This window comes from Aquarana catesbeiana, linkage group LG03, assembly GCF_042186555.1.
Source record: "Aquarana catesbeiana isolate 2022-GZ linkage group LG03, ASM4218655v1, whole genome shotgun sequence".
Classification (NCBI taxonomy): domain Eukaryota; kingdom Metazoa; phylum Chordata; class Amphibia; order Anura; family Ranidae; genus Aquarana; species Aquarana catesbeiana.
This window is the reverse complement of record NC_133326.1, coordinates 672,640,413-672,653,211: the sequence shown is the minus strand read 5'-3', so window position 1 is coordinate 672,653,211 and position 12,799 is coordinate 672,640,413. Positions and strand designations below refer to the sequence as shown.

General features: G+C 44.6%; 1 protein-coding gene across 4 annotated transcripts in view; it reads right to left on the bottom strand.

The window, feature by feature from the left end:
- LOC141133477 (uncharacterized) overlaps positions 1-12,799 on the bottom strand; it is a 156,855-nt gene that overhangs the window by 2,654 nt on the left and 141,402 nt on the right. For 2 of the 4 annotated variants that reach the window (XR_012243085.1, XM_073622870.1), the window contains 2 exons: positions 8,214-8,377; positions 7,527-7,669 (listed from right to left, as the gene is read on the bottom strand). Coding sequence is in view for 1 of the 4 variants with exons in the window: in XM_073622869.1 (XP_073478970.1) it covers positions 7,544-7,669 (126 nt within the window). In the remaining 3 variants the exon portion in view is untranslated. The remainder of the gene's footprint in view (positions 1-7,526; positions 7,670-8,213; positions 8,378-12,799) is intronic. The other 2 variants (XM_073622871.1, XM_073622869.1) reach the window with 1 other exon arrangement.

Here is a 12,799-nt window from a genome sequence, read left to right as displayed (position 1 = left end):
ATCTATGCTTTTTTTCAGCTGCTGCGTATTTGGAAAGGGTCAAGGACTTTTTTTTTTTTAATGCAAAACGGTGCTTTTTTGGTTCAATATACTTCAATGGAGAAGCTGCAGAAAAGCATGTAATGCGTTTTTGCAGCAATTTGTATTTTTTAATCTGCCCAACAACAAAATTGGCCAAAAAACTGTATTTCTCTTCTAATAGTGTATACAGTATATCTCCTCTAATAGTGAATATACAGTATATCTCTTCTGTCTGTTATTCTCAGAGTGGATTAGATATTTTGCTCCCTAACCATAAAGTTGGTTGTTTATATTTACCACTGCATAGAGATATTTAAGAATAAATTGCTTTTTTTTTTTAAACTTTACATATTAACTAAATTATACACCACACTTTTTTTTTTTAAGGTTATTAATCGATTAATCGAAAAAATAATCGACCAACTAATCGATTATGAAAATAATCGTTAGTTGCACCCCTAGACGTAAAGGTATCCTTTGATAGTCGATGTTCATCCTCACCAACACTAGCAATAGAAGACATTGGTAATCACAGCAGTAGAGGTACTAGGTTGTGGTTAACGTAGTTCAGTTGTATTGTAACATCTGAATTGTGGTGCACTGCTTGCAGCAGTTTCGGTGTGTGGGTGGGGGTTGTCATTCAAACGTTTATACTAAATCCCCCTTGTGTCTGTGATTCTATCCTATCATCACAGAGGAAGGCACATATCATATAACACAATGACCCCATAATACGACCTCCATGTGTCCGTGACCCTGTCCTGCCATCACAGGAGAAGGCACAGATCATATAACACAATGACCCTATAATACATCCTTCATGGGGGTTATTTATGAAAGGCAAATAGACTTTGCACTGAAAGTGCGCTTGGAAGTGCAGTCGTTCTAAATCTGAGGGGTATATCTGAAATGAGGGGAAGCTCTGCTGATTTTATCATCCAATCATGTGCAAGCTAAAATGCTGTTTTTGTTTTAATCTTCCTTGCATGTCCCCCTCGGATCTACAGCGACTGCACTTCCAAGTGCACTTTCAGTGCAAAGTGGATTTTTCTTTAGTAAATAATCCCCCATGTGTCCGTGATCATGTCCTGTCATCACAGGGAAAGGCACAGATTATGTAACACAATGACACTATAATACATCCTCCATGTGTCCATGATCCTATCATCACAGGGGAAGGCACAGATCATATACAATGAGCCTATAATACACTCTCTATGTGTCAATGACCCTGTCCTATCATCACAGGGCACAGATCATATAACACAATGACATTATAATACATCTTCCATGTGTCCGTGATCCTGTCATCACAGATCTTATAAACACAATGACCCTATAATACATCCTCCATGTGTCCGTGATCCTGTCATCACAGGGGAAGGCACAGATCATATAACACGACCCTATAATGCATCCTCCATGTGTCCGTGACCCTGTCCTGTCATCACAGATTACATAACACAATGACCCTATAATACATCCTCCATGTGTCTGTGACCCTGTCCTGTCATAGGGCACAGATCATATAACACAATGACCCTAAAATACATCCTCCATGTGTCCGTGATCCTGACCTGTCATCACAGGGGAAGGCACAGATCATATAACACAACCCTATAATGCATCCACCATGTGTCTGTGACCCTGTCCTGCCATAGGGCACAGATCATATAACACGACCCTAAAATACATCCTTTATGTGTCCGTGATCCCGTCCTGTCATCACAGGGAAAGGCCCAGATCATATACAAAGACATCCTCCATAGTTACATAGTTAGTAAGGTTGAATAAAGACACTAGTCCATCCTGAGTGAGTGTCTACAATTGTCCCTATCCCCCTACATTGTGTCTCATTAAGATGCCCCTCTATTATATATTATTAATTTAAGGTACCCATATAGCGCTGTCAATTTTACGCAGTGCTCCACACATACATCACACACTCACATCGGTCCCTACCCTCAAGGAGCCCACAATCCAAGGTCCCCAACTCACATTCATATACTAGGGCCAATTTTGTACAGAAGCCAATTAACCTCCCAGCATGTCTTTGGAGTGTGGGAGGAAACTGGAGTACCCGGAGGAAACCCACGCAGGCACAGGGAGAACATGCAAACTCCAGGCAGGTAGTGTCGTTGTTGGGATCGAAACCAGCGACCCTTTTTACTGCTAGGTGAGAGTGCTACCCACTACACCACTGTGCCGCCCAGTCCACGTGTCCGTGATTCTGTCCTACTACAGTGGAAGGCACAGATGATATAACACAATGACCCTATAATACATCCTCCATGTGTCCGTGATCCTGTCCTGTCATCACAGGGCACAGATCATATACCACAATGACACTGATACATCCTCCATATGTCCGTGACCCTGTCTTATCACAGGGGTAAGGCACAGATCATGTAACACAATGACACCATAATACATCTTCCATGTGTCCATGACCCTGTCCTGGCATCACAGGGGAAGGCACAGATCATATACAATGACCCTATAATACATCCTCCATGTGTCCATGATCCTCTCCTATCACAGGGGGAAAGCCCTGAATATATAAACATCCTCCATGTGTCCATGACCCTGTTCTATCATCACAGGGCACAGATCATATAACACAATGACCGTATAATACATCCTCCATATGTGTGGGACCCTGTCCTGTCATCACAGGGCACAGATCATATAACACAATGACCCCAAAATGTGTCCGTGCTCCTGTCCTATCACAGGGGGAAGGCACAGATCATATACAATGACCCTATAATACATCCTCCATGTGTCCATGACCCTGTCCTATCATCACAGGGGAAGGCACAGATCATGTAAAATAATGACTCTATAATACACCCTCCATGTGCCTGTGACCCTGTCCTATCATCACAGGGCACAGATCATATAACACAACCCTATAATGCATCCTCCATGTGTCTGTGACCCTGTCCTGTCAACACAGGGCAGAGATCATATAATACAATGACCCCAAAATGTGTCAGTGATCCTGTCCTATCACAGGGGGAAGGCACAGATCATATACAATGACCCTATAATACATCCTCCATGTGTCTGTGACCCTGTGCTATCATCACAGGGGAAGGCACAGATCATGTAAAATAATGACTCTATAATACACCCTCCATGTGCCTGTGACCCTGTCCTATCATCACAGGGCACAGATCATATAACACAATGATCTTGTCCTGTCATCACAGGGGAAGTCACCAATCAAATAACACAACAACCCTATAATACATCCTCCATGTGTCCCTGATCCTGTCATCACAGGGCACAGATCATATAACATAATGACACTGATACATCCTCCATGTGTCCATAATCCTGTCCTATCAAAGTGGAAGGCACAGATCATATAATACAATGACTCTATAATACATCCTTCATGTGTCCGTGACCCTGTCACAGGGAACAGATCATATAACAACGACACTATAATACAGGGCTCAAAATTTCAAGTCCTGAGCTACTAGCCAGGCCTTAAAGGGGTTGTAAAGGTAAATTAAAAAAAAAAAAAAAAAAAAATAACAAACATGTTATACTTACCTTCACTGTGCAGCTCGTTCTGCACAGAGTGGCCCCGAACCTGGTCTTCTGGGGTCCCTCGGCGGCTGTTTCAGCTCCTCCCCGCAAGCATTAACCACCTTAATGCGAGCTCCCTCGCATGGTGGTGAGTGCTTGCGGGCGCGCTCCCGTGATACAGCCGGCGGCTATAGCCGCTCGCTGTATCACTCGGCCCCGCCCCCCGGCGCGCCGCGTCATCGGATGTGATTGACAGCAGCGCAAGCCAATGGCTGCGCTGCTTCCAATCCATCCACTGCAGCCAATCAGCGACCAGGCTGAGCTGCAATGAGGATGACGAGAACGAGCAGCGAAGAATCGAGGCGTCAGGTAAGTAAAACGGGGGGGCTGGGGGCGGCGGTATTGTCAAAAGTTTTTTCACCTTAATGCATAGAATGCATTAAGGTGAAAAAATTTTTACCTTTACAACCCCTTTAAGCGTTACTCGCCACCTGTTGCCCCACCCAAAACCTACTCTGTCCCTAAACACGCCCTTATAAATGACCTCTCCAACGCCTCCCACAGTACACCTCTACCTTCAACACCTCCTCCAATGCCTCCCCTCTCCATCACACCTATGTCTCCAATCCCTTCTCCCTAGATTTCCTCTTCCCAGTATGTCTCTGCCTCCAATGCACCCTCAGCAAACCTGTGCTTTTAACGACCCCTCCTGCACACCTCGTCTTCCAACCTCCCCTCACCAGCACACCTATGCCTCAAATTCCACCCCCCTTCCCCCATTATATCATACCTATGCCTCAAATTCCACCCCCCTTCCCCCATTATATCATACCTATGCCTCAAATTCAACCCCCCTTCCCCCATTATATCATACCTATGCTTCCAATTCTGCCCCCCTCCCCCCATTCTATCATACCTATGCCTCAAATTCCACCCCCCCCCCATTCTATCATACCTATGCCTCCAATTCTGCCCCCCCCCCCCCATTCTATCATACCTATGCCTCAAATTCCACCCCCCCCCCCCCATTCTATCATACCTATGCCTCAAATTCCACCCCCCCCCCCATTCTATCACACCTATGCCTCCAATTCCACCCCCCTCTCCCAATTATATCACACCTATGCCTCAAATTCCACCCCTCCCATTATATCACACCTATGCCTCCAATTCCGCCCTCCTCCCCCCAATACATCATAGCTATGCCTCCGATTACACTCCCTACTCCCTCCAATCTATCCTATGTTATGATAGATTGGGGGGAGGGATGATTCAGACCTATGCCTCCAATTAAACCCCCCCCCTCAATTCATTATACCTATGCCTCCAATTCCACCCCCCTCACCCCATTCTATCATACCCATGCCTTCAATTAACCCCCCCAATCCAGCACATACATGCTCTTAATCCCCCTCTTACTCCCAGCAAACCACTAGTTCAATCCCCATCATATCAATGCCTCCAGACATCACAGCACAGTGTCACATACCATTCTCCTGCAGGCTGCAGCCACGAGGGTCAGGCATCGGTGCACTACTTAGATGTGTGGGAGGTGGAGAGGGGCGGCTGGTACACTTCTTTGCACTGCGAGCCTGTACAGGGCAGAGATGTGTGGTCCCAGGCAGAGGTAGAATGCATATTAAACTGACCGCACTGCGAGTGTGTGTGTGACGGGGGGCACTGGATACATACCCGATGCAGCACAGCCCTGTCCATACTCACACTTCTCATAATTTCACTCGCCAAATGCAAGCAGGCGAGTGAGTTTGGATGTGACGCCGCCCGATATCTGGAAGTGACACATTGATCCATGGAACGCAGATCCACCTAGAAACACCACAAAGACCCTATAATACATCCTCCATGTGTCCGTGATCCTGTCCTATCACAGAGGAAGGCACAAATCATATAACACAATGACCCTATAATACATCCTCCATGTGTCCATGACCCTGTCCTGTCATCACAGGGGAAGGCACAGATCATATAATACAATGACCCTAAAATACATCCTCCATGTCCATGATCTTGTCTTATCACAGGGGAAGGACCAGATCATATAACAAAAGGACATAAGAACAAGAAAAACATTTATTCCACTATCCTACCCATACCCCTTGTATATGATATTGCTGTATTAAGAGTGCGCCATATTATTCTTTTGCCTACCAGATCATATAATACAATGACACCATAACACATCCTCCATGTGTCCGTGATTCTGTCATCACAGGGCACAGATAGTATAACACAATGACCCTATAATACATCCTCCATGTGTCCATGAACCTGTCCTATCATCACATGGGAAGGCACAGATCATATACAATGACCCTATAATACATCCTCCATGTGTCCGTGACCTTGTCCTATCATCAGATGGAAGGCCCAGATCATTTAAAGGGGTTGTAAAGGTAACCATTTTTTCACCTTAATGCATTCTATGCATTAAGGTGAAAAAACTTCTGACAATACCGCCGCCCCCAGCCCCCCCCCCCCCCCGTTTTACTTACCTGACCCCTCGAAAGTCAGCTGCTCACTCCCGACATCCATTCCTCCGCTCAGCCTGGCCGCCGATTGGCTACAGTGGATGGATTGGAAGCAGCGCAGCCATTGGCTCGCGCTGCTGTCAATCACATCCAATGACGCGGCGCGCTGGGAGGCGGGGCCGAGTGATACAGTGAGCGGCTATAGCCACCGGCTGTATCACGGGAGCGCGCCCGCAAGAACTAACCACCGTGCGAGGGAGCTCGCATTAAGGTGGTTAGTTCTTGCGGATAGGAGCTGAAACAGCCGCCGAGGGACCCCAGAAGACCAGGTTCGGGGCCACTCTGTGCAGAACGAGCTGCACAGTGAAGGTAAGTATAACATGTTTGTTATTTAAAAAAAAAAAAAAAAATTAACCTTTACAACCTCTTTAAACACAATGATACATCCTCCATGTGTCCCTACCCTTTCATCCCAGGGGACAGCACAGGTCATATACAATGACACTATAATACATCCTCCATGTGTCCATGATCCTGTCCTATTATCACAGGGGAATTTACAGAACATATAACACAATGACCCTATAATACATCCTCCATGTGTCCGTGATCCTGTCCCATCATCACAGGGTAAGGCCCAGATCATACAACACAATGACCCTATAGTACATCCACTATGTGTCCGTTGACCCACTCCTATCATCACAGGGGAATTCCTAAAACATATAACACAATGACCCTATAATACATCCTCCATGTGTCCGTGACCCTGTCATCACAGGGCACAGACTATATAACACAATGACCTTATATTACATCCTCCATGTGTCAGTGATTCTGTCCTGTCACCACAGGACTAGGTCCGCCCCCTGCCTTTTGTACCATCCACGCTAACATACTAAATAATGTTTGGGGGTTATTAGTCATTTTATAGCAAATAAATACAGATTTAAACTTGAAAACAAAAAGTGCCAAAAAAGGCCTGGTCTTTAAGTGGTTAAAATGCTTCCCTAAATCTGAGGTCACAGGAAGTGTTGGGCCCCGAGTCTTCTTGCGTCTGAAGACTGTGAGGGTCCCTTCTCAGGGGCTCATGTCACTGCTGGGGTGACAGGGACACTTCTCATTGGCTGTCCAGCGTCAGGGTCCCCACAGGCTGCAGAGGTGTGGTGATATCATACAGAACAAGTCTGGCTCATGCTGGGCCTACCGGTCTCCACTCCTGGAATAAGTGCTGCTGAGGGCCATGTGGTGGTACACCCTGGTGATAAAATTGGTTGTATAAAAAGGTCCACCAAACTCTTCTACAGCAGGATGCCATGGGGGTCTTCCTGGAGAGAGAGGGGTGGACCGTTGTGCAAATTCCTAGAGAAGGTCAAGTCGAAGCAGCCCACCAAAAAATCCCCAAAATCAGATCCGGTCTTTCCTTTTCATACTCTTCCCCAAATGACAAAAATCCACCTCTGATGGCACACTTACTTCACCTCTGAATCTCATCACCATGTTGGTCGTTTTCTTGGATTTTCTGTCTCCTCTCTTTCCTGCGCTCTCTCCACTTGCCACCAATCTTCTGCTTTTCTTCCCCAACACTTTCCCGTCATCGGAAACGTCTCCCTTCTCATCTGTCAGATCAAAGCAGAAACCAGAAGATGGTCACAGATGATAAACCTCCCATACAGCAATATGTAAGACACAAGCAACTGTCTTCACAACAGTCCCCCAGGGACTACAAGGCTCAGCCAGAACAAGTGCTGCATGGAGGAGGGGCGCTCCAGGCTTGATTCAGGGCGAGTTATACTATCCTCAGCCCCCCATTACTGTCTTCACAGCTCCGCCTCCATTAATCTCCTCACATCTTTCTTCATTATTGTCCTCCAGGGGCAAGTGGGCAATTAATGGGGCCCCCGGGCGATAGTAGATCATGAGGCCCCGCCAACACTCAAGCCACACAAAGCCCCACCTACATATTGCACAGTCCACATGAGATGCATTCGTCACACAAATGTTCAAAATTAATGTTTAAAGTGGTGTAACGGCCGAAATTATACTTTTTAAATAAAAATACCCCTATAATACACAAGCTTAATGTATTCTAGTAAAGTTTGTCTGTAAACTAAGGTCTGTTTTGTTAGTTTATAGCAGTAGTTTGTTATTTTATAAACTTACAGCAGGCCGTGGCCATCTTAAGTGTGGGCATCTGAAGCCAGACTGTATTTCTTCCTGGATCTCATCCTTGCAGATCTCGCACATGCTCAGTGCAGCACAAGCAGTGTAATGGGTTTCAGGTCAGGTTTCCATAGCAGCGGCAGTGTCAGAGGAAGTTGCCGCCCCTTCCCAGAAGGCATTGCAAACAGGAAATGATGCGATGGGCCGCGGCCAGGGAGGAAGAAGTGAAAAATGAATACAACAGATATACGGTAAGCGCTGAGAAAAAAAAAATTAAAATATATCCAATTCGTTTACAGTGCACAGTTTAGTGACGGATGCTGAAGAGTTGTAAACGTGGGTGGAACTCCACTTTAATAAGTTAAGAAAATAAAGAAAAAGAAAATAAAAGTGGAACAATGACGAGTCCTAATTTGACAGGTGTGGGGATGTTCATGTAGGGCCCTAAACATAGACAGTGTGCATTGGGGGCCCCTCTCCCCACACCTTTCAGATGAGGACCTGTGTTTGTACAGCCACCGCCTCCCCACAAGCGGCTTAACCACTTAAGGACCAGCCTCGTTTTGGATTTTAGGTGTTTACATGTTTAAAACAGGTTTTTTTTTTTCCTAGAAAATTACTTATAACCCCCAAACATTATATACTGTTTTTTTTTCTAACACCCTAGAGAATAAAATGGCGGTCATTGCAATACTTTTTTTTGCACCGTATTTGCGCAGTGGTCTTATAAGCGCACATTTTTTGGAAAAAATTCACTTTTTTGAATAAAAAAAATAAGACAACAGTAAAGTTAGCCCAATATAATGTTATGCCAAGTAAATTGATACCCAACATGTCATGCTTCAAAATTGCGCCCGCTCGTGGAATGGCGTCAAACTTTTACCCTCAAAAAACTCCATAGGCGACGTTTAAAAAATTCTACAGGTTGCATGTTTTGCGTTACAGAGGAGGTCTAGGGCTAGAATTATTGCTCTCGCTCTACCGGTCGCGGCGATACCTCACACGTGTGGTTTGACCACCGTTTTCATATGCGGGCGCTGCTCACGTATGCGATCACTTCTGCGCGCGAGCTCGTTGGGACAGGGGGTTTTTAAAAAAAAAATTTTGTTTTTATTTATTTTACATTTTATTTATTTTTACACTGTTTAGAAAAAAAAATATAGTGTCACTTTTATTCCTATTACAGTAATAGAAAAAAAGCATGACAGGACCTCTTAAATATGAGATCTGGGGTCAAAAAGACCTCAGATCTCATATTTACACTAAAATGCAATAAAAAAAAAAAAGTCATTTAAAAAAAATGTGCCTTTAAGAGGCGTGGGCGGAAGTGACGTTTTGACGTCGCTTCCGCCCAGCAGTGTCATGGAGACGAGTGGGCGCCATCTTAGCCTCACTCGTCTCCAGGCACAGAAGGGAGACGGACGCGATCGCCTTCGCCGTTACCAACGGCTCCGGTAAGCGGCGGAGGGCACCAAATCGTGGTGGGAGGGCCCCTCTCCCACCACCGATAAAAGTGATCTTGCGGCGAATCCGCCGCAGGAACCACTTTTATCTGAAAGCCGTCCGCTGCACGAAAACGGGGATACCTGTTTATGGCAGCTAGCTGCTGCTATAACAACGATATCCGCCGCCAAAGTTTGGACGTACATCGGCGCGTGGCGGTCGGAAAGTGGTTAAGCCGTACAAACCACTCATTCACACTGCGTGTGTGCGCAAGAGAACCTGTGTGAATGAGCTCTTCATTTGTTTTAATTAATTTTTACATTTTTATTTTTTTTTTTACTTTTATTTGTTGCAATAAATCTTGTTGGGTGGGTGAAGGGGCTTTGGTGAGATATTGGGATCTAAATAGACCCCTGAAGTCTCACTTTGTAGAGAGAGAAAGGGAGGAAAGAAGCATTGCCCCCAGTCCATTTCTCTGCAGCCTCAGCTCTACTGCAGATAAATGAGGAGGACAGAGGCTCCTCCCGCATTCATACACTGCAGTGTAGGGACCTCTGCTCAGTTATATCTGTGATTATAGGGGGGGAGCGGCTTCTTCATACAAAGCCATACAGACAGGGAGAGATCCCTCCATGTAACTACACCCCCCCCCTGACTGTCCATGGGATTGCCTTTGCTGCCCGGCCCGCTGTGTGCTCCTCCCCCTCCTCCTCTCATCTACTTCATACAAAGCCATACAGAGATCTCATATGTTGTGAAAATCTCCAGTGCAAATAAAAATTGTGTAGAAGTATATTACCGCCCACTGTGTATTTACGTCGCCATTATCCCGGTATATTTTTAAACGGTGGGCGGTCCGCTTTCACATAAAAACTGCCCCAGCGGCGGATTTGCCACAAGATCACATTTATGGGCTGACTGGAGCCATCGGGAATGATCCATGTATAATGTTTGGGGGGTTCCAAGTAATTTTCTAGCGAAAAATTCTGATTTTAACTCGTAAACAAAATGTCAGAAATAAGCTTGGTACATAACCGGTTCAATACAGGGCATTTTCACCCCCTTCCTTCCCAGGCCAATTTTTAGTTTTCAGCACTGTCGCACTTTAAACAACAATTGCGCGGTCGTGCGACATTGTACCCAAAAAAAATTGATGTCCTTATTTCCCCACAAATAGAGCTTTCTTTTGATGGTATTTGATCACCTCTGCGGTTTTTATTTTTTGCGCTATAAACAAAGGAAGAGCGACAATTTTGAAAAAAAAAAAAAAAAAAACACAATATTTTTTACTTTTTGCCATAATAAATATCCCAATTTTAAAAAAAAAAAAAGAATTTTTTCCTCAGTTTCGTCCGATACGTATTCTTCTACATATTTTTGGTAAAAAAAAAGTCGCAATAAGTGTATATTGATTGGTTTGCGCAAAAGTTATAGCGTCTACAAAATACGGGATAGATTTATGGCATTTTTAAAAAAAAAAATTATTTTTTTTACTAGTAATAGCGGCAATCGCGATTTTTTTTCGTGACTGCGACATTATGGCGGACACATTTGACACATTTTTGGGACCATTCACATTTATACAGCGATCAATGCTATAAAATTGCATTGATTACTGTGTAAATGTGACAGGCAGTGAAGGGGTTAACCACTAGGGGGACACAAGGGGTTAAATAGGTTTCCTAAGGGAGTGTTTCTAACTGTAGGGGGAGGGGACGCACAAGGGGAGGAGACCGATCAGTGTTCCGCTGTACTGGGAACACAGATCGGCCTCCTCACAACTGACACACACAGATCCACGGTCCGGCCCGGTTAACGGGCAATCGCGGGTGCCCGGCGGACATCGCGGCCGCCGGGCACACGCACCGGGTCCCGAGCAACGCGGCGCGCGCCCCCTAGACGGCCGGTAATCCCAGGCCGTCGTATGACGTCCACCCAGGATGGGAGATCCCATCTGTGGACGTCATATCACTATGGCCGGGTACTGAAGTGGTTAAAAGGTGGAAGTGAACCCTCCTATCATTTTCAACCAAGGAAGCTGCTATCATGGCTTCTGTTTCATCAACTGCCGTGTGATGCTGCACATGTGATCAGTTATGCCATTGGATGGTTTGACAGTTTGGTTGAGAGCATGATCAATGTGACAGTTAGCATTCCCGGCATGCCAGGAATTAAACACCCTTTTCAAACTGTTAAATTGATGGCATTATTTCCACTTTACATAATATATATATACACACACGAAATATATATTTATAATATATACCACTATAATATATTCCACTTTACATAATATTATATATATATCACAGGGGAGATTATCAGCGCTTGTAACTGAATTCTCCACCCCTCCCCCCTGCAATGGTCAGACTGCCTGTTTGCTTGCACTATGACATCACTGTATGTGACATCACTGTGACATCACTGCCACAGTTATTTACTGGAAGCACACAGGCAGCCGTTTGTCAGTTGACAGTCAGAGATTGAAGCGAGAAGACGTGTCTGAGCGACTCTCCCTGATTATTGGACATATTATTGGAAAGAACAGTTATTACAAAAAAAGAAAAGAAAATTTATTTTTCTATACAGCAGATAAAAGCAGAAAGGATGGCTAGGAGAATTACCAGAGCAATGAGAATTAATTTGCAGGATTTTGACTTCCATAACATTCTGGGAAAAGGGGCTTTTGGAAAGGTACAGCACATTATTATTAACTAGAGTAGAGGTACACCTTTTTTTTTTTTTTTTTCTAATGGCTGTTGAGCCGTTGGAGAAGAAATAAAAACTTGGCAGTCTGCCAAGTATCTGAACATTCCTCAGCCCAGCCATTGGGCTAAATATAAACATTGTAGCTTTTATTTCTTTTAGTTTAGATCAAAGGGAAGAACTTCTCTGTGTAATTGAGGGAAAAGTTTAACCACTTAAACACCAAATCTTTTTATGACACTTGTTGGTTTCAAGTTAAAATCATTATTTTTTTTCCTAGAAAATTCCGTAGAACCCCCAAACATTATATATTTTTTTTCCAGCAGAGACCCTAGAGAATAAAATGGCGGTTGTTGCAATATTTTATGTCACACTGTATTTGCATAGCAGTCTTTCAAATGCAATTTTTTTTTGAAAAAACTTCAACGGAACATCGC